Consider the following 19,573-nt stretch of genomic DNA (forward strand, 5'->3'; position numbering starts at 1 on the left):
TACCAAGTTGAGTCATCTGCCACGGAGGGCATCCCAACCGTCTCGCCCTCTCCCCATCCTTCGCTGCGTATCGCGCCGACGAAATGACGAGAACCTTCTGGAATCTCGCGCGGAAGGTATTTAATTGAGCAGCCGAGACGAGAGAGCAGGAGAAGACGTGAGGTTTTCTGGAAGAGAAACTTCGGAGGAGAATACGGAAGTTAGCGCCAGAGCGCGTAGGGATTCCGCCGTGTAGTCGGCGAAGGTTTTGTCCGTATAGACAAAGCAGGAGAAGAAGATGATTTCCACCTAAGGGGTGACGACTCGAGCTACAGGCAAGAGTGTGTGTTTACCGCTATCGAGCGAAGACGCTTGGCAACAGCTGCGTGTGTGAAGCCGACGTGTTTCCGGCGAAGAAGTTTGAAGCTTGGAGAGTGGCCAATTAAAGACGCGAGCTTTCCTGGAAGAGAAACTTCGGCGAGGTTTCCTGGAAGAGAAACTTCGAGGGAAGTGGAACGACAACAACGCTGGACTTTGAGTGAGTGATTCTCGGAAGAGTATCATCCAGACTTTTGTTCCAAGAACTTTGGACTGAATAGGTTTTCTATCTCTTTCGTCCTTAAGTGTCTTGATTGTTCAATGCTTGCGACTGCAATTGTAGTGCGTATTGTTGTCTGTGTCCGTTGTTTCGAGTGTGGCTGATTGTACTGTGTAGTACGTTGTTAGATTGGTGACATATTGTATGCAACTATTGTGGACTGTGCATACTTGTGTATTGTTTTGATCTGCCGTTATTTAGAATATAATTTTGTTTGTTTATCAACTCTCGGCTCTGACTTGCTCTTTGGGCCACAGCCGGCGTCCGCTGGCGCGCCAAAAAGGACCACTTCTAAATTGTCCACGCTTTCGTGGTGCGGTTGGGGGGCCGATACTTCAGCCCTTGGAATTAGCCCGGCGATCGCCTCCCTAATTAACGGGTCCTGTGTGGCACCGTGGCATGTCCATGTGAAACATTTCAGGAGAAACTCTTGCGCGCGCGCTCGGCGCCGCCACTGCGACGAGACGCGCGACGTCACTCACAATGCAGCAACAGAAGGCGCGCGTAGATGGCTACGCCACTGCGAATGACGTAGCTGATAACGAAGCCAATGGACACCGCTCGCGACACCGCTGACTGACGGTTCTTCGCTTTTCCTATCCATGTACAGCTTCTGCTGTGAAAGGTCGCCTTCCGTTCATACGCTGACGATCGAAGTGTCGCGTTTTCCAAATACTGGTCTATTGCAGCAGATATTCAAACGCTAGCTATATGTATCTTTCTATTCGTGCAAATTCTCTATGCGATTTAGTATCTGCTTCTTTGCATATTCATGCAGAACATTTTTCAGGCACTTCTGATGTTGTTAAGGCCGCATTTGTACGAAACAGTCCAAGGAGACGACTTATCGTTTGTAATTTTGTTGAGATGTATTTAGCAAGGCCTCTTGGGATGAATGAATTTTGATGTACGAATTATCCAAATTCACACTTCTAGTGAGCGTTTTGAAAGTATGAATAACAAACAATGCGGCACTGGTTCTAAGGCGGCAGCAAAACACTGAATGGGTTCTGCTAAAAGCACACTACACCGTGCGTAAATAATTGCAATAATTGATTCTTTGAAAGTATGCACGTGATAAAGAAATAACACATCAGCTCTTCTGTCGGAAGAGCATTGTGGTTTATATACTCATTGCCAATTTCTTTCGTGTTAGTATGAGGGTCAGAAATAGGAACGCAGAATACGTAAGTCATGAACACAAAACACGCGACAAACATGATGAACTCCGTTTTATTCTTTAACCAGTTTTCCTCATACGGAAGAAACATTCGTCCATATGTCTAATCGAACAGAAGTTTCCCTCGTAAGAATTGACCAAAAACACTACGGATTGATTGGTATTCAGTGCATAATAAAGTGTGAGCTAATTTAATGCAAGGTAACCTAATATTTAGAATTTATCGATGCTTCCGGAATAACGATAATAAGAAAGACTTCTGCGTATTTGTTTTACAAGACGGCAGAGTGCATTTGGGCATTGCAATAATTTGCGTTATTGATGCACGAATGGTGAAATTACATTGTAAGTCAAATTACAATCGAACATTGTTGAAGGGTATAAGTAAAAGTACTGAACATCATCTCGGCTTCCGACTATACACAATACGTTTACCGTCAGTTGCAGCTGTTGAAAAAAATACGGGGCGTTATGGCATGGTGACAGCTTTCTGTGGAGGGGTATTTGCTTCAGCTTTTTGGGGGTGCAAGTATGTTGATACGAGATCCACTTATTTATAATCTTGTATACAAAGCGCGAAAAGTACACAGTGGACAAGGTAACGACGAGAAGTGCTAACTTCCAGCTATCATTTAATAAAGAAACGAGCACACATGTAGCTGCCGCGTGAGATAACAACCATATCAGTGAAAGCACGAGGATGACAAAAAAAATTGAAACCACATAGCATTGGGAATAGTCGGGAAGACACCGTGCCGGTTATTTTAAAGGAATGCTGACAATAAATTTGAAAGACGGGATAATTAGCGAGATAGATTTATCCGGAGACGTACACAATGCTTACGAGATATAAAAAGCAAACGTAGCCTGGAACGTATTTAAAATAAGTTTTAAAGTGCACATCGCGCAACTGAGTGAGATGAAGAGGCCCTCACGACGCCGACAACAACGCAAGGGCAATGCAAACAGACCTACGTCAAGACTATGTGTTAGCTGATTGGTGGCGCGCGCCTTGCGGTTGCACTACGTTTGATTGCCTCCTCCACGTCTGCGGCTTCGTTCGTGCTGACTGTCAATGCGGTGCCCGTTCGCGCACGCGGCGCCCCTCAGTTTCAGTTTCAGTTTTTATTGAGCATTTTCTTCACAGAGTTGCGAAAAAGAAAACGCAAGGATAAGAGCAAAAGGCTGCTATGTTAGCAGCTTGACGAGGCTCCTACCCGTTTTCACTTGGCATTACAAATCGACAGAGCACAAACAAAAAGAAACAATTAGACGTCGATCTTCAAAACTTCAAGAAATTAGGAAATAAAAAGAAAATGCATCAAAATTACATCAGTTTCAGATTTACACAAAATAAGCAAATCCCAAAGAGAAAAAAACAACAAATAACAAAAGAAAACAGCGTACGGGCAATCATGAAACAATGCACACGTTGCTAAACGGCTACCAAAGTATTACAAAATGATTATACAACGTTTACAACACTGGGTATGCGAAAAGCACAAGTTTTGATGCACAAGGGAAACACTGACGAGTGAAATGTTACATGTTTTACTCGTAAAAAAAGCAACGTAAAAAATGTCAAAAAAGCAAACATCATAGGATGCCATGTTACCCACGAGCACTAATATAGGGGGTTTCTTTTATATATAGTATTGTAGCCGGACAATTACAAGAAGCTAAACTACACGCCGCCATTCTGGATGAGAAGGTTCTTAAGTTGTTTTTATGTATATTAAAGATGTCGATGTTTTTATTTTCAAACATGTTGAAAGAAGCAGGAATACAGTGTTCAAGTATTATCAAACCATGATTAGTTCGCAAATAAAGAACGAACCAGGAAGGCCTTTTCCGAATGTCATAATGAGATTGTGTATTTTTTCTGAGGTTACAAAGTTTAAGAAAACAAGCGTTGTTTGATAGCAAGCTTTGTTTGTATTTCATGATAAGGTTAAAGCTGTGGATGTGATCGATCAGTAAAATCTTATATTCTCTGAATAAATGACTTGTATGTGCGTCGTATGGTACGTTTGCAATATGACGAATCACTTTTTTCTGCAGTAAAAATATTTTGTTCCAATTTGCTCTAGATGTGTCTGCCCACACTAGATTACAATAGTTTATGTGAGATGAAAACAACGTATTATAGAGTAAAAGTTTAATGTTTGCTGGAAGTATCTGTCGAAGTTTAGAGAGAGCACCACACGTCCTAGCTATATTTCTAGTTACTTTTTTAAGGTTTTCGTTACAATTAAGATTTTCATTGAAAGTTACTCCTAATGATGAAACTTCTTTGACAACCTCAATTTTTTCGGGCCCTTGGTGTATATCCAAACCACGACAGACAGCCTTCTTAACCGGTGCGAATACCACAGCTTTAGATTTTTTTGTGTTGATCATTAAATAATTTGCAGTACTCCATATGAAGATGTCAATAAGAATGTTGTTGGCTGAGTCTGCAAGCTTACCTAAATCATTACCATGAAAAAATAAAATAGTGTCGTCTGGATAAATTATAAAGTCCACATATTTGCTGACACTTGTTATGTCGTTTATGTAAATAATAAACAGTAGGGGCCCTAATATGCTGCCCTGAGGTACACCTGACGTTATGGTTAGTAGGGAGGATTGGCTGTCATTTATAACTACAGATTGTTTTCTTTGTGATAAATAAGATTTCAGAAAGTCAAGTGGGGTTCCCCGAAAACCATAATGACGCAATTTTGCATAGAGTACTTCGTGGTTGATTCTATCGAACGCTTTGGAATAGTCAATAAAAACGCCCAGCGTTAACAGTTTCTTTTCAAATGAGTTAAGTATGAGTTCTTGTTGTGTGAGGAGAGCCTGTTCCGTGGACATGCCCCGTCGGAAGCCAAATTGATGCGGTGATAATATAGAGTACTTTTCACGAAAAGACATGACACGTTGATATATGATTTTCTGTAGCCCTTTAGATATAACAGGAAGTATGAAGATCGGACGATAATTAGAAAAGATATTTCGGTCACCAGATTTGTATAAGGCACTAACTCTCGCATGCTTCATTCTTTCTGGGAAAACTCCCGTAGATAAGCAGATAATAAATAGATAGGTAAGAACAGGTAACAAAAGATCAAGTGCTGCTTTAATAGGCTTAATTTGTAGGTCATCTATGTCCCGAGCAGTAGTGTATTTTAGTGACATAAATACAGACAATACTTCTTCAGGAGTTGTGTTTAAAAAATATGCAGTGCTCATGTTTGGCACACCTAGAAAGTTCCTGTAATCACTGTTACAGGCACGAGGAAGGTTTGATAAATCAGAGGACACCAGCGTTGTGAAATACACGGTAAATTTATTAGCAAGTTCTTCACCTTTTACTATCTTGTTATCTATGTTTAACTCGAGTGCGTTGCCTCTAGAGCAACTTCTATTTAGAAGCTTATTTATTTCTCGCCAAAGCACGTCGCCACGAGTGCTAACCCTCTTGAAGAGAGCGTCATAGTACGCATCCTTAGTTTTTCTCAGGTGCTTCGTTACAAACTTTTTATACCGTTTGAATTCCGAAAGATCGTTATGGTGTCTTGTTTTCCCAAATTTCGCGTACAGTAGATTTTTCTTCTTAATCATTACCAGACATTCGCGCGTCATCCATTGTTTCCGACCTTTCTTTAGAGTTTCGACAGTTTTATATTTAAAGCACTTATTGTAAGTTTTTCTTAACAGGCACATCGATATTCCATACGCCTAATTAGCGTTAACTGATTTATACACAGGATCCCAACAAATCTGGGCAATTTCACGCGTAAAGGTGTCTAATGTTTTGTTACTAATTTCCTGTATTTTGTATGATTCTGGAGTTGATACTTTGGCACGATTAAGATACTCGTTGCGATTTTGAAACATGTATATAGGGTAGCGATCACTAATATCGGCAACAACAGTTCCAGATACGGTTTAATCACTTATGTCATTTGTAATAAGTAAGTCGATAAGGCTTTCAGTATCTGAAGTGACACGTGTAGGTTCAGTAATAATATTAGCACACGCAAAGGAATCGAGTAGTAGTTTGAAGTTACCATAGGTTTCAGTTTGCTGTAGAAGGTTATTGTTGCAGTCGCCCCCTATGATAATGTGCAACTTGTTAGTGCACGCATACGTAAGCAGATTTTCAAGAAATCGAAAAAACGCTTCTGTTTTTCCGTCAGGTGGATGATAAACTACCACATACAAATACTTGTGACATGCTAGTGATAATGCCCCATAGTCTGGTGTAATCGCTGAAAAGTCTGAGAGAAGGCTGCAAACTAAATGGTCAGCAATTAGTTGTAACACACCTCCCCCTCGACGAAAGGGCCTGTTTATAAAGAACAATTTATACGTTGGCAAGCATAGTACCTCGTCATTGCACGTGTACCAAGTTTCAGAAATCATGATGATGTCGAATTTAAACGAGAATTCGTCGAGAAACATAGTTATATTATCGTGCTTGTTGCGAGCTGAGTGAGCATTTAAGTGCATGATACTGCAATATCCACTAGTGTAAGGTATATGGATATCACGTGGTAATATCGCCATCTTAGCAAAAGGAAAAAAAGAAAAAGAAAAAAAGTCGTGCCGCAAAAACGAAAAGCGTTAATCAGATAAGCCTATGGCATGCTAGATGCCTCGCGGCTGCTTGAAGTGGCCGCGCGCATCTTATGCAAGTCGGCTTCACATGCGATTTGAACTGCACGAGATGTTTCCGTTTCATGCGCAAATATTTTGCCACCACTTGCCCACGCAAAGCGCCAGTTCATTTCCCGTTTCCGAGCAATCGTCATACCCAGCATTTTTTTCAGTTGGGGACAAAGGTGGTCATTTACGAAAACAGACTGTTTAGTTGTGAATCCCAGTTCCTCAGCTGTGAATCGAGTTCTCCGTGCTTTCTTAACGATGACATCCCTCTTAGCTCGGTGACTGAAAACAACCACAATGTTTTCGTTCAGGGGGGCGTCACTGCCTGCTTTGCTACCCCGATCGGGAACAGCGCTTGCATGAGGGCGTACCTCGTTGTTCTTTGCTACACCTGGGTCTGGTGCCATGTTACTTTGCGAAGCTGCACTCCTCGCTGGCAAACAGTGGCATATTTTTATGTCTTGTTCACTTATTGCTCCCCCAAGGCGTCACCAAATTTGGCAAGCAATTGCACAAGGTTTTCATTAGGGGTATGTGGCATCCCTTTAATTTCTATATTTTTGTTTCGAGAGTATTGATCCTGAGCAGTTAGGCGCGTGGAATTTTCGTGCACCAACTTTCTCAAACGGTCTATCTCACATTGCATTGCCTCGTGGGACGCCCTGAGAGCAGCGTTTTTCTTTCTAATTTCAGCGCACTCTTGTTTTATATTTCCGTAGTCTTTGTTCATGTATTCAAGGCTTTTGTTTAACTCTCTGATTTCTTTCCGAATATCGCGTTTGAAGTCCGCGAACTCAGTACCCATGATTAAAGGCCAGTTACAGATTCAACAGTGGGCAAAACAAGTACGAACTTTGAAAAGTAGGCAACAGAGACAGCGCTAGGATAGCGAATGAACTATACAAAACAGGAGGGCAAATGCCTAACCAGGGAAAACAACAGCAATAAGCGTCCCCGTCGTATGCTGTCCCTGCTGCCAAGTGATCGAGGGAGGCGTTGCCGCTGTCTTTTTGAAGGGCCAGGGGTGGCCGATGCCACGTGGTATGGTGCCGGGCGCAAAAACGTAGCCTGTCGGTCAGCGCGGCACTCCCGCAAGGCGCTGGATGCAGCACTCTCCGCTACCAACGCCGATAGTCAGCAACGGCACGCCTCGAACACCTGAGAAAACAACAGCAATAAGGGTACCCGTCGTATGCTGTCCCTGCTGTCCTGTCACAGTTTTGCGTGTTCACGTGGCCAGCTCTGTTTATCTTTCGCCGGGAACTGCTCCTGCCTAGATTGGTGCTTTTGGAAAGCGAAACTGCGACAGGGTGCCTTAAAAACGTCTCTAAATAAATACCGTCCCGCACTCGCGCAGATGAGATTTCATGTCGTGATAAGTGGGTCATAAGCCAACTATTATAAAAAAATCAACGTGCAAAATTTTGTATTCTATCTTCTTCTAGTCATGTATTGTTTTGTGTTGCGAGAGCAATTATATGGACACTCTTGGCTGCATTTTTCCGCCGGCTTCGGCATCACTCATCGTATATATATATAGTCCAGTAGATCCTCCGTGAGCGGTCACAACGTGGTTTATTTCGACGTTTCGGCCTAGAGTCTGGCCTTCATCAGGAATAAAGATACAGTTTGTTGGTGCTCAGCTTTATACACTCTCAAATCAGAGGGCAAGGAAAGAGGAAAAAAAGACAGAAAAGAAAAAAGGAAAAAAAAGAAAAAAAGGAAAGAAAAAGAAGGAAAAAGAGAAGAAGAGCAAAATAATATACGGTGGACGTCCCTCGGGTGCCCCCCTTCCACTCTTCCTTCCACTTCCCCCCTCCACTCTTCCCTCCACTTCCCCCTTCATCTCTCTCCCCCTTCTCCCCTTCACCTTTCTGATGTCAGCGGTCTGTGTATGTTTCCGTTCACTAACGCATTCCTCCCGATCAGACGGCCCTTCCTGGCACTGGCGGTTCGGTGTGGGGCAAAGAGGAATAAATGAGAATCCTGGTACACTTGCAGCAATTAAAGCATTAGAAAATAATAACGGCAACAATGAAAATAGTAATTGAGTTCACGGCACTGCAGCTGCGAAGGGCACTGGACAACCCAAAAGAATTCCAAGTGTAACTACTCTTCCTAATTGCAGCTGTCGTCTGTTTTCTGTTTTATTTTACTACCCAATCAATTGTACCATGCATGACATGCCCAGCAGCAACCCTGTGCACAGCCGGGAGGCCCCCACTACACGCGTAATCCAGAAGCGGGCAAGGAATTCGCATTGCACCCGTTTGCACAGCCTACCGCAATACGGGGCACCCCTCTTTTTACGACGAAATGTTGACAGGGCGCAGAGTAGTTAAAGGCTTGGAACTTCCTAAAATGCCCGCTTACCAGCCTCTGCCACAATACGCGGCACCCCTCCTTCTACGACGAATTGTTTACGGGACTCCGAGTAGTTAAAGGCTTAGGACTTCCTGAAAAGCTCTTTTTTTGCCCCACACCGAACCGCCAGTGCCAGGAGGGGCCGTCTGATCGGGAGGAATGCATTAGTGAACGGAAACATACACAGACTGCTGAGATCAGAAAGGTGAAGGGGAGAAGAGGGAGAGAGATGAAGGGGAAGTGGAGGGAAGAGTGGAGGGGGGAAGTGGAAGGAAGAGTGAAAGGGGGCACCCGCGGGGCATCCACCGGATATTATTTTTGTCTTTGTCTTTTCTTTTTCCTTCTTTTTCTTTCCTTTTTCTTTTTTTCTTTGTTTCTTTTTTTTTCTTTTTTTCTTTTGTGTCTTTTTTCCTCTTTCCTTGCCCTCTGATTTGAGATTGTATAAAGCTGAGCACCAACAAACTGTATCTTTAATCCTGATGAAGGCCAGACTCTAGGCCTAAACGTCGAAATAAACCACGTTGTGACCGCTCAAGGAGGACCTACTGGACTATATGCAACGCTACGGCCGCTCAACCACCATGTCTGCCTATATATATATATATATATATATATATATATTTATATATATATATATATATATATATATATATATATATATATATATATATATATATTGATATATATATATATTTTGATATATATATATATATATATATATATATATATATATATATATATGTGTGTGTGTGTGTGTGTGTGTGTGTTTGTGTGTGTGTGTGAATATATGTACATATAAGTGCAAGAAAGAAAAATGTTCCAGAAAAAGGCTCCATCGTGCGGACTTGAACTTGAGACCTCTATTTCGTGGGTGCGACGCGTTGACCACTCAGCCACCGAAAAGAAATTCATTAAACGTTCAAACGGCAAGCTATCTATATCTACCACTTACCGCAGGTGCCGAGCAATTCGGGGAGAACTACTATCCTGTTTTCAGCATTAGCAGCAAAATGGCGCTATGAGCACACGCTATTAGATTTTCGCGACGCAGTGGCGCGTACTCTCATCTTACACGCGTACTTTGCCCAGCGGAGAGAGGACGCTTTCGCTTACCTCACGGTGGAAACAATCGTTCGAATTGAGCTTTCACCGGAACGATACTGTTGTAGTTACGGGGCGCACAATAGTCATTGCACTCGTAGCACAGTCGCCGTTTGCGAAAAAGGCGTGCTTTTCAGACACAGCGAAGTAACAATGGAGACGCTTATTCGCATTCATCTGTACCTGTGAGTACGGTTCGTGCGTCATTTGTGCGTGAGAAACACGGGGAACGTTTTGTTATGCTCGCCATTATACGCATGACCTTACAGTTCCTCGCTATCGTGATCATCACCTTTGCAGCAATGCTGTGACTTCTTTTATGATCGTAATCGATGACTAGTTGATGCAGGATTCATTCGCTAACACCACCACCTAAATGATAAGCCTAGCGCTACTGCTAGGGTGAATAGCCAACACAGTCGTTTCGTCAAATAACGGCGCACCCTGCTTCGTCAAATAACGGCTCACCCTAACGATAGCAATGGGTTCATCATTTGTTCGGCAGCAAAAGCAAATGAATACGGTGTTAGTAAGCTATCTGTCACACTAAAAAAAACTGGGTTATTTGAATGGACCCGCACGAGTTCGTCCTGCGTAGCTTCACTGAAGTTTGGCTTGAATGTTTTAACCCTCGCGCTTTGCTTGGTATGGTTGTGATATAATGTGACAGCTACTTTTTTCCGCGTCGCTTTATAAAACGATAGTTGGAAGTTAGAAAAACAGGCCACTTTAAATACGAAGTGTCTCTTGACCAGAAGGGTACCAGAATCATGGAAGAACGTCAACGTCATTTTTCCATAAAAATGGAAACTTCAAATACATGAAAAATTACAGGTCATTCAGATTACTGTTTGTTCTCTACAAAATAATTACAAAAGTAACAGCTAATAGAAGTAAGGCAACATTACACATAATAAACTAAAGGGCCAAGCAGCATTTCGCACAGGCTACTTCACAATACACCATATTCATACTATCAATGAGGAAATGTAGACATGCGTGGAATTCAAGAAACACCTATACATATCTTTCATAGATTACGAAAGTTGTTTGACTAAGTTGAGACATCAGCAGTAATGCAGGCACTACGGAATCAGAAAATCCATGAACCCTACATAAACATACCGGAAGAAATCTGTAGTGTATCAACAGCCACCATAGTTCTCTACAAAAAAGAGACAGAACTTCAATAGAGAATTCTGTAAGCCAGGGGACACGACCTCTTCACTGGTATTCACCGCGTGTTTACAGGAGGTTTTCAGGGCCCTAGATTGGGAAGAGTGGAGGCTAAGAATTAATGGAGAGTATATTATTAACCTGCTATTCAATGATGACATCACCTTGATGAGTAACTCAGGGGACAAACTACAGCTCATGATTACTGAACTGAACACGGAAATCCGAATAGTAAATATGAAAATTAATATGCACAAAACTAAAGTTATGTGCAGCAGTCTCAGCAGAGAACAGCGCTTTGTGATACTTGGAGAGATGCTGGAAGTTGTAAAGGAATGTATCTACTTAGGACAGCTAGTAACCACGGAGCGGATTCATGAGACTAAAACAATTAGGAGAATAAAGATAGGGTGGATCATATTCTGCAACCATTCTGAAATTATTTACAGTAACCTGCCACTAACCCTACAGAGGGACGTATGTAACAGCCAGTACTTACCTACGGAGCGGAATCATCGAGCGCGAAGCAGTTAGCGATGGAAATTTTGCTGGTACTTACTTACAAAGCAGAAACCTGGAGGCTTACAAGGACGAAGCAGCCTAAGTCGAGGACGCCGCAGTGTACGATGGCAAGGAAAATGATAGAGGTAAGCTGAACAGACAAGAAGAGAGCAGAGTGGAACAGGGGAAAAAAAGGGTGGTGGTGGTGATGATGATTATGATGATGATGATGATATGTAGGGTGTAACGTCCCAAAACCACCCTATGGTTATGACAGACTCCGTAGTGGAGGGCTCCGGATGTTTCGACTACCTGGGGTTCTTTACAGTGCATCCAAATCTGAGCACATGCACCTGCAACATCTCCACCTTCACCGAAAATGCAGCCGCCGCCGCCGGGATTCAATCCTGCGACCCGCGGGTCAGCAGCCGAGTACCTTAGCTACTAGACCACCGCGGCGGGGCACAAACCGGTGTGAAGGGTATAGTTTAAATCAAGAAGGAGAAAGGAACATGGGCCTGGTAGGTAACACGCCTATAGAATAACCACTCGTAACTAAGCGCTGCTGACTGGATTCCCAGAGAAGGCAAACGCACGAAAGCGAGATGGAAAGTTAGATGGGCTGATGAGATTAAAATGTTCGGGAGTATAACGTGTCAAAGGAAAGCACAAGACCGGGTTTGTCTGCGGATGGAGGAGAAGCCTTTGCCCTGCGTTGGGCGTAGTCAGGCTGATGATCATGATGAGTTGGAAGCTAGCATTTGCCCCCGTCATTCTCCTCTCGGCTGTATGCTTTTCGCGCTTTACGTTTAACATTATCGAATGTCAACAGCCCTCTCCCTCACGTTGATTCCACTCTAGTGAGCAGCGCTACTCCAAACGTCTGAACGGCTAACTGAGAAAGTACGGCAGCTAGTCGTCATCATAGGTCGCCCCCACCCTTTTCCGCCTACTTAGAAACAAAAAAAAAATCTTTGGGTAATGATTAACAGCAGAGTTCTATCTGCGTGTCGGGGCAATCCGTGTTTTAACGCGATATTGTCAAACAGCTCGTTTTGCGGGAATTGTGGCGTCGGCGTCTGTGACGTTCGTTGTGAGCGAAAAATCATCCTCTTTTGCATGACCGAGAAACTGAGGTAGATGTGTTTGGAATGCATAATAAAATACTCTAGTTCAGAGTGGGGATTGAACCCGGATGGTTCACATGACAAGCGGGTCTTCCACTACACATCCACGCACCCTGCTTGTGAATACTGGTGAAATACCTTCCTCTGCCTGAAAATGAAGGGAAAGTATCATGATTACTTTACAAACACATGCGTACTATATACACGCTATATGATAAAACGCAAAATATTGCAGTATCGAACATGGTACTAGCGTACATTGCCATCGGGGGCCAGAACATGCAATCACCATAACGAGTTCATGGTTTAGAGCCTTCTCACTCACTGCAAAAGGCACACACGTCATTGCGCCTACTCCCTTAATGTGACGTAGTAGGTGCGTGGCAAGCTCGAAAATATACCACGCGCCATGTGTTTGAAGTACGCACTAGGGGCAAGACATCACTATTGCATTCAACATTTAAAGGCGACGCTTAAGGTTGCCCCAATTTTCCTAACGATTTGTGCAGTGTAGGGGTGACGACTGCACATCCTGAGAAAGTGTTTATGAAGCTGCTTTTAGAGCCATTTTCGCATGAGCGGCTGAACTCTCTAAAACGTCGGTGCCTTCGTTTCAGAGGAAAGGAAGGGCCTGAAAGTTTTCTCATGTGTCTTGCGCTTTACGCGGAAAGATGTCGTAATTTTCTTTCATGTAATCGTAACCGTAATCGAAAAGCCAGCATATGTGCTGGCTTTTCAACCAGTACGCTAGTGAAACGTTTAACGAAAGGCCTAATGTAATGAAGGAGGGGAGGGGACGTAATGAAGGAGGGTAGGTGGGCGTAATGGATATTCTGACACTCCTTAAGGGTACAAACCACTTGTATTTATACCGCCTTGAGAGTTTTGTTTCGCACATGTTTAGTTTTCGCATGTTTGTCACTTTCCTTAGAGTAAATGAAATATCCCTACGCAAGGAGCAGAAGTGATTTCGCTTTGCATAGCTGTTATGTGCGTATGATGTGTCAAGAAAATAGCAAGCTGTTTAAGATAACATAGTCGTTGCTACCTTCCACCATGTGTTACAAGTAATGAGTGGCACAGATAAATGTGTGGCGCTATACTAGAATTCTAGAGCCACTAGACTTGAACCCACGGGCGTAGCTTGTGTCCACGCACCAACGTCTTACACCAATCAAACAACAAAGCTTTTGCATCCTAGCAACTTGCTTAGCTGACGCCTCCTCTTCTTTTCTTTCCTGCCTTCGAACTCAGTACCTCTGAGAGCGCGGCTACAGCCTGAGCCGCAGACCGTGGCCATAGGCCTGCCGGCCGAATTCAACTGCACCGTGGACGGGCAGCCGATCAACCGAGTCACATGGAGAAAGGATGGTGCACCAAATCTTCCGGACGGACGCGTCGAACTACTCGCCGAGCACAGGCTACTCCGCATCCGGACTTTGCGCCGTGAAGATGCCGGCATGTACCAGTGTTTCGCGGCTAACGACCATGACTCTTGCCAGGTGGCAGCAAGGCTCAAGTTGGACGGTGAGTGTCGCTATTCATTTATACACAGTTATGCTGCTGCTTTGTCTGAAAGTCTCGTTGGACGTACAATGAGAAAAATTAACAATTAGTGCTCCCGTAAGCGCCTGCTGTACCGTCACTTGACCGTGACAAGGACATGGACAGCAGTCAGCGAAACTCTATATTGGGGTGAACCTGTGACCCCAGTGCTATGTCTGTCATGCAAAAAGAGTGCACTTACATTGGTATGGGAGACAAAAAGGCGCAAAAAAACTGCACCTGTTTGCATATTCTTCATCGAAGTTTTAAGACATTAACACCAAAGTTGGTCTGTGCACGTGTACGTAATTAGGATACAAGTTGTGCCACGTCAAGCAGATGCCATGGCCAATTTTATCATGCTCTTTTGCTCGACAAAGGTGTACTGTGGTGCAAATGACTAATACTCTAGAAATTGAATGGATCATCGCCAGAAAATGTGCTAACGCTGTCACTTGTTATTATTATTTGTTTGTGGAGACGTTACCACTGTTTATGTAGCAATTTATGGCCACACGCATTCAGCAGCGCAGCACCACCGTGGTGGTCTAATTGGCTCAGCTACTCAGCTGCAGACCCGCAGGCCTCCAGATAGAATTCCAGCTGCGGCGGCTGTTTTTTCGATGAAGACAAAAATTGTTTAGGCCCGTGTACAAAAATTCAGGTAGCGTGTAAGAACCTAAAGTTGTCAAAATTCTTAGAACCGTCCGCTACGGCATCTATCATAATCATATGGCGGTTTTTGGTATATAAAAGACACATTATAATCAATTCAGAAGCACAGCTCTTAGTCACAAGTCTTCTAGAAAAAAAAAACAGGTAAGATATCCGTTTTTACATTGCCGTTAAATTCAAAGTCAAAGCAAGTGGGCAATTTAAGACTTTACGTTAAACTGGATGCCCCATCTTTTTGCTGCTTCATTTTGTAACCACAGTGTTGATAAACACACCTGTGTTGGCTACGAAGTTTTCGCATGCACAATTCTGCGCTACGTCTTCCTTTTTTGTCTCATCATTGCATGCAGTAGTCCTCTATCTTGATATTGTTATGGGAAAAATAAGCTTAACCGGCGCACACAAAGCAAACTCGGAGGTAGAAATGATGGGGCCCAGCTCACAGGGTCTGTCAACCTCGCCTTCTTGCCTGTCCTCTTCGTGGTTTTAATGCGCCCTCTACATGATTTCTCGGTGGCGGGAGCGCCGACCTTGTGGTAATCAGGGGGAGCTTGAGTGATATGGCTTGAGCTGCGTAACGTGCACTACGTCAACTCGAGTGTGAATGATGGTGGCGTCCGTATGGATGGCTTCCAAGGTGACGTCAGTCGCCAGGCTTCAGATGCGGTAAAGGCCTGAAAAACTAGAAAGTATTTTCTCCGAAAGTCCAAGCCGGCGTGAGGGGGGCCAAAGCAAGACCAGATTAGCGGGTGCGAAATACACATCGCGATGATAGGTGTCATAGAGGCTGTTCCGATTGTTCTGGGAGTCCAGTAGTCGTCGTCGAGCAACTTGGCGCACCTCTTTTGCCTTCGTTATTATGTCCCGAACCATGATTACGTCCGATGTCATGATTAATAGCCGCCGGCTATTATTCATGGCAACATGATTGAACTCAGAGCGCATGGTGTGCTGCTTAGCTTTTGTATTGCCATCCGGTATTACCTTTTTGTCAACAGCACCGAGAGTGTTGATACTCCACACCTTGTGTGGTGCGTGGTGTCGCCAAAGAAGTTTTTTGTTTTAGTTTAGGTGGACGTATCAGTGTTCAGAACCAAACATGCTCACCAGGCTCATAATTGGCGTGCCACCGTCGAAGGTACAAAACACGGCTCTTAGTCTTATGCTGGCTCTTTGTGCGTAGACAGGCAAGTTGTCTGGCTTCACCCGCTAAGGTGAGCGTTGACATGGAGGTTTTCTTGGTCGGTCACGTCTGGTAACATGGCAACGAGCGTCGACGCAGGGTCCTTTGAGTAGACAATCTTGTAATGCGTCATCTAGGTCGTTTCTTGCGTGCTTGTGTTGTATGCTAAGCACAGATTTAAAAAAATGGCGTACCATTTCTTGTGTTTGACTTGACGTACGCTGCCAGCATGTCGGCGATGGCCTTAATTAGACTCTTCGTGAAGCCATTGGTTTGTGGGTTTTCGGGCATGGTGAGGGGATGTTTTGCTTGGTTATATTGCAAGATCACCTGACTCCTGAGTAAAGTCAGCCTTAATAGCCATGCCTCTATCAGTACCAGGAACTTCCGGGACATCATGACGCAGCACGAATACATGATGACGTTGGTAACGCTGCCATTGGGCAGCTAGAGAATTTGTTTCGGCGGAGTAAGTGGGGTAATTAGCAGCTATGACGATCCACTTGTTTTCGACAATAGACTTCGCGAACGTCTGGAGTGGCCCCCTCCAGTAAGTTTATACACATTTGTTGGAACATTTGTTGTTGCTGCACTGAACGGTAAACAAGAACGCAATGAACCCGGGTTGAAGAGGAATTCTTCTTAGCAAGCATGTTGTTGCATGTCGTTTTTTTCAATAAAATTGACGCCACTATTTGGCTGAATACCATTGGAAGAAACTGGTCTCGTCCTAGAGGTATTCCACTAAGTCCCTGAGTTTCGTGTCGGTTGGCTGTTATACAGAGAACTCATTGACGTTTATGGTTCCCAACGAGCAGTGATCATCCCGGTCATCCTGCTGCAGTGTTTCGACGGGGGCTCGAGAGAGGCAGTCGGCGTTGTGGTGTAATTTTTGAACTTCGCGTGCAATTCCGCAAGTCATAGACACGACTATCCGAGGTGACCTCAAAGGTCCCACAAGTTAGCCAGCCAACACAAGCCATCGTGATCCCTCACTAGTTTGCAAGGCCTGCTCCGCCGTTCGAGGTAACCCGAAGGGTCCTTCTACAAAGGGCATGTCGTCGCTGAAACTTGTAGGGGCGAAGCTCCTTAGGGCTTTCCTGATCGTCCTCTGCATACCAACCAAGTCTATCGGGTATGTGCCATCGGGGAGTTTAGTTCTTGGAATGTCAGAGCGAGATGGTGGTACTTGAAGTGTTCACTAGACCAACGGTCATACAAACACAGAGACGGACAGATGCATGGACAGACAGATAGACCCACGGTTGCACGGATGGACAGATGCACGAATGGACAGACGGACGCTTCGCCCCACTCATTTTCATTCAGTCCATAGATATGCTGTGTTTTCTTAATGGATCCTAATGTGAATTATGTGATTATTGTGATTAATGATCTTAATGTGATTCTTAATGAACACGCTGAAGGCCATTCTCCAGTTGGGAAACATTCCAATGCGCGCGTTTTCCGCTTACGACAAGGCAACTACGACAGGCGTCATTTATGATGTGGACGAAGAAAAAAAAGACTCAAGCTTTGAGAAATTGCTTTCTTCGACGGCTCCTGGAATTGGTTTCCACCGCTTTGGACGGTCGCGTTGTGTGAAAGTAGTGCTCGAGTCCGAGTCGTTGCCTACTCACGTCAAGGTTGGATATGTGCGTCATGCGGTACGTACGCCCTTGTGTACCGAGACCTCTACAGTGCCATAAATGTTTGAAATTTGGGCATGTCAGTGCAGTTTGTAAGGGTGTGGTAACTTGCAAACGATGTGGTGGACCTCATGACAATGGCAACTGCCACGCTGCCACAAATTGTCCTAACTGCACGGGCGCCCACGACGCAACCTCATAGGACTGTCCTAAAATAAGGAACCAAATAACTATCATGAAAAAGATGGTTAGGGACCACTCTACGCACAGAGAAGCTGAAAGGGCTGTCTGGCGCAGTATACGTCGTTCACAATACCGACGGAAACGAGGGAGCAGTGCTAACCGAGTTGAAGAACTGACATCTGACGTCCAGGATTAACCTTCTCGTCGCTTGCTTTTACTGGCCAGAAATGAAGATGTCTGTGCTTCCGTACCTTTACAGCTGACGAATGGACGAGCCAACCAGCGGCCGGCCCGTAATACCTCGGAGTGGCCTTCTTTACCACCAAGACCCACTTGTACGTCTTCCACGCATAATGCTGCTGAACGCAGCGAGCAGGACGACAAGATGCATCATAATGACATCAAGAGTATGCTTAGAAATTTGATGGGTTCCATGCGCAAGATCTTTAGTGGTCTAAACACTCCTGTGGCTAAAGCTGCTGCCCAGTTACTTGAGGTGCTGGAGCCACACCTTGTTGTTCTTCAGTAAGCGAACATGGCCTCGATGTTCGAAGATCGCATGCGGCAGACGCTTGTTATGCAGTGGAATGCTCGTAGTTTACGTGACCGTCTCTCTGATTTCAGACAGCGCGTAATGAAATACCAGTTCCCAGTTTTTGTCATCTGCGAACCAAACATAATTTCTTCATTCCGTTTATCAGGGTACGTCCAGCTTTGGTCTCGCAGTGATCACCCCGCAAGCAAGGTGCTAGTTTGTGTACGCTGAGATATGACGTACGTACGACATGACATTCTGTCGCATACAATGAATGATTACATTTGCTTGACTATGAAAAATAAAAGGCGCACGTTGTCGGTTATCGGAGGATACATCCATCCAAGTGCGAAGATGGACTGCTCTCACCTTAGATCTGTGCTTCAGGCTGCTCAGAGCCCACACATTGTCATTGAAGATTTCAACTCTCATCATCGCCTCTGGGGTAGCACTGTAATGAACAGCCGTGGCAGAGATTTGTGCGACTTCGTGTGTAATTTTGGACTAAGAGTGCTGAACGATGGATCGCCCACTTTCATTCGGGGTACTTCTTACAGCAGATGCCTTGACATTACATTTGTATCGAGGAGTCTCCTGTCTTCTGCAGCTTGGTCTACGGATATAGAGACTCACGGTAGTGATCAATTGCCAACTTATGTTCAGTTTATGTGGTAGCGCCGTTCATCCACACGCTGCGTTCATCAGACAGACTAGCGTCTCTTCAAGTCATCTGTGAAAACCAGCTGTCAGCGCACTGCTACACCATCTGAAGTACAAGACATCATTTCTTCGTCCCTGCGCGGCACAACAAGACAAGTTACCATTCTGCTGCAACGATCAGCTATCGACTTACAATACGAGGCCCTTCGTGCTATCTGTCGCCGCGCAGAACGGCGATACAGAAGAACAAGATCACCGTCAAACCTCTCAGCCTGTAGTCAAGCTCAACGACACGTTCTTCGGCATCTCGACAAGCTGGACAGGCAACGATGGAGGCCGTTCTGCGGTTCTTTGAACCGAAGACAGCCTCTCTCTAAAATCTGGTGGATAATACGCAGTCTACAGTCTTCTCCACAACAAATTTGGCCATTCCGTGCGGTGGCTCTACATCAGGTCGGAGT

At 44.5% G+C, this 19,573-nt stretch overlaps 1 protein-coding gene across 1 annotated transcript in view; it reads left to right on the plus strand.

Moving 5' to 3' along the window:
• LOC142790829 (cell adhesion molecule Dscam1-like) overlaps positions 1-19,573 on the plus strand; it is a 148,691-nt gene that overhangs the window by 53,531 nt on the left and 75,587 nt on the right. The window contains exon 6 of the mRNA XM_075885357.1: positions 13,937-14,209. Coding sequence (XP_075741472.1) covers positions 13,937-14,209 — 273 coding nt within the window. The remainder of the gene's footprint in view (positions 1-13,936; positions 14,210-19,573) is intronic.

Source organism: Rhipicephalus microplus, chromosome 2 (assembly GCF_043290135.1).
Source record: "Rhipicephalus microplus isolate Deutch F79 chromosome 2, USDA_Rmic, whole genome shotgun sequence".
In the NCBI taxonomy this organism is placed as follows: Eukaryota; Metazoa; Arthropoda; class Arachnida; order Ixodida; family Ixodidae; genus Rhipicephalus; species Rhipicephalus microplus.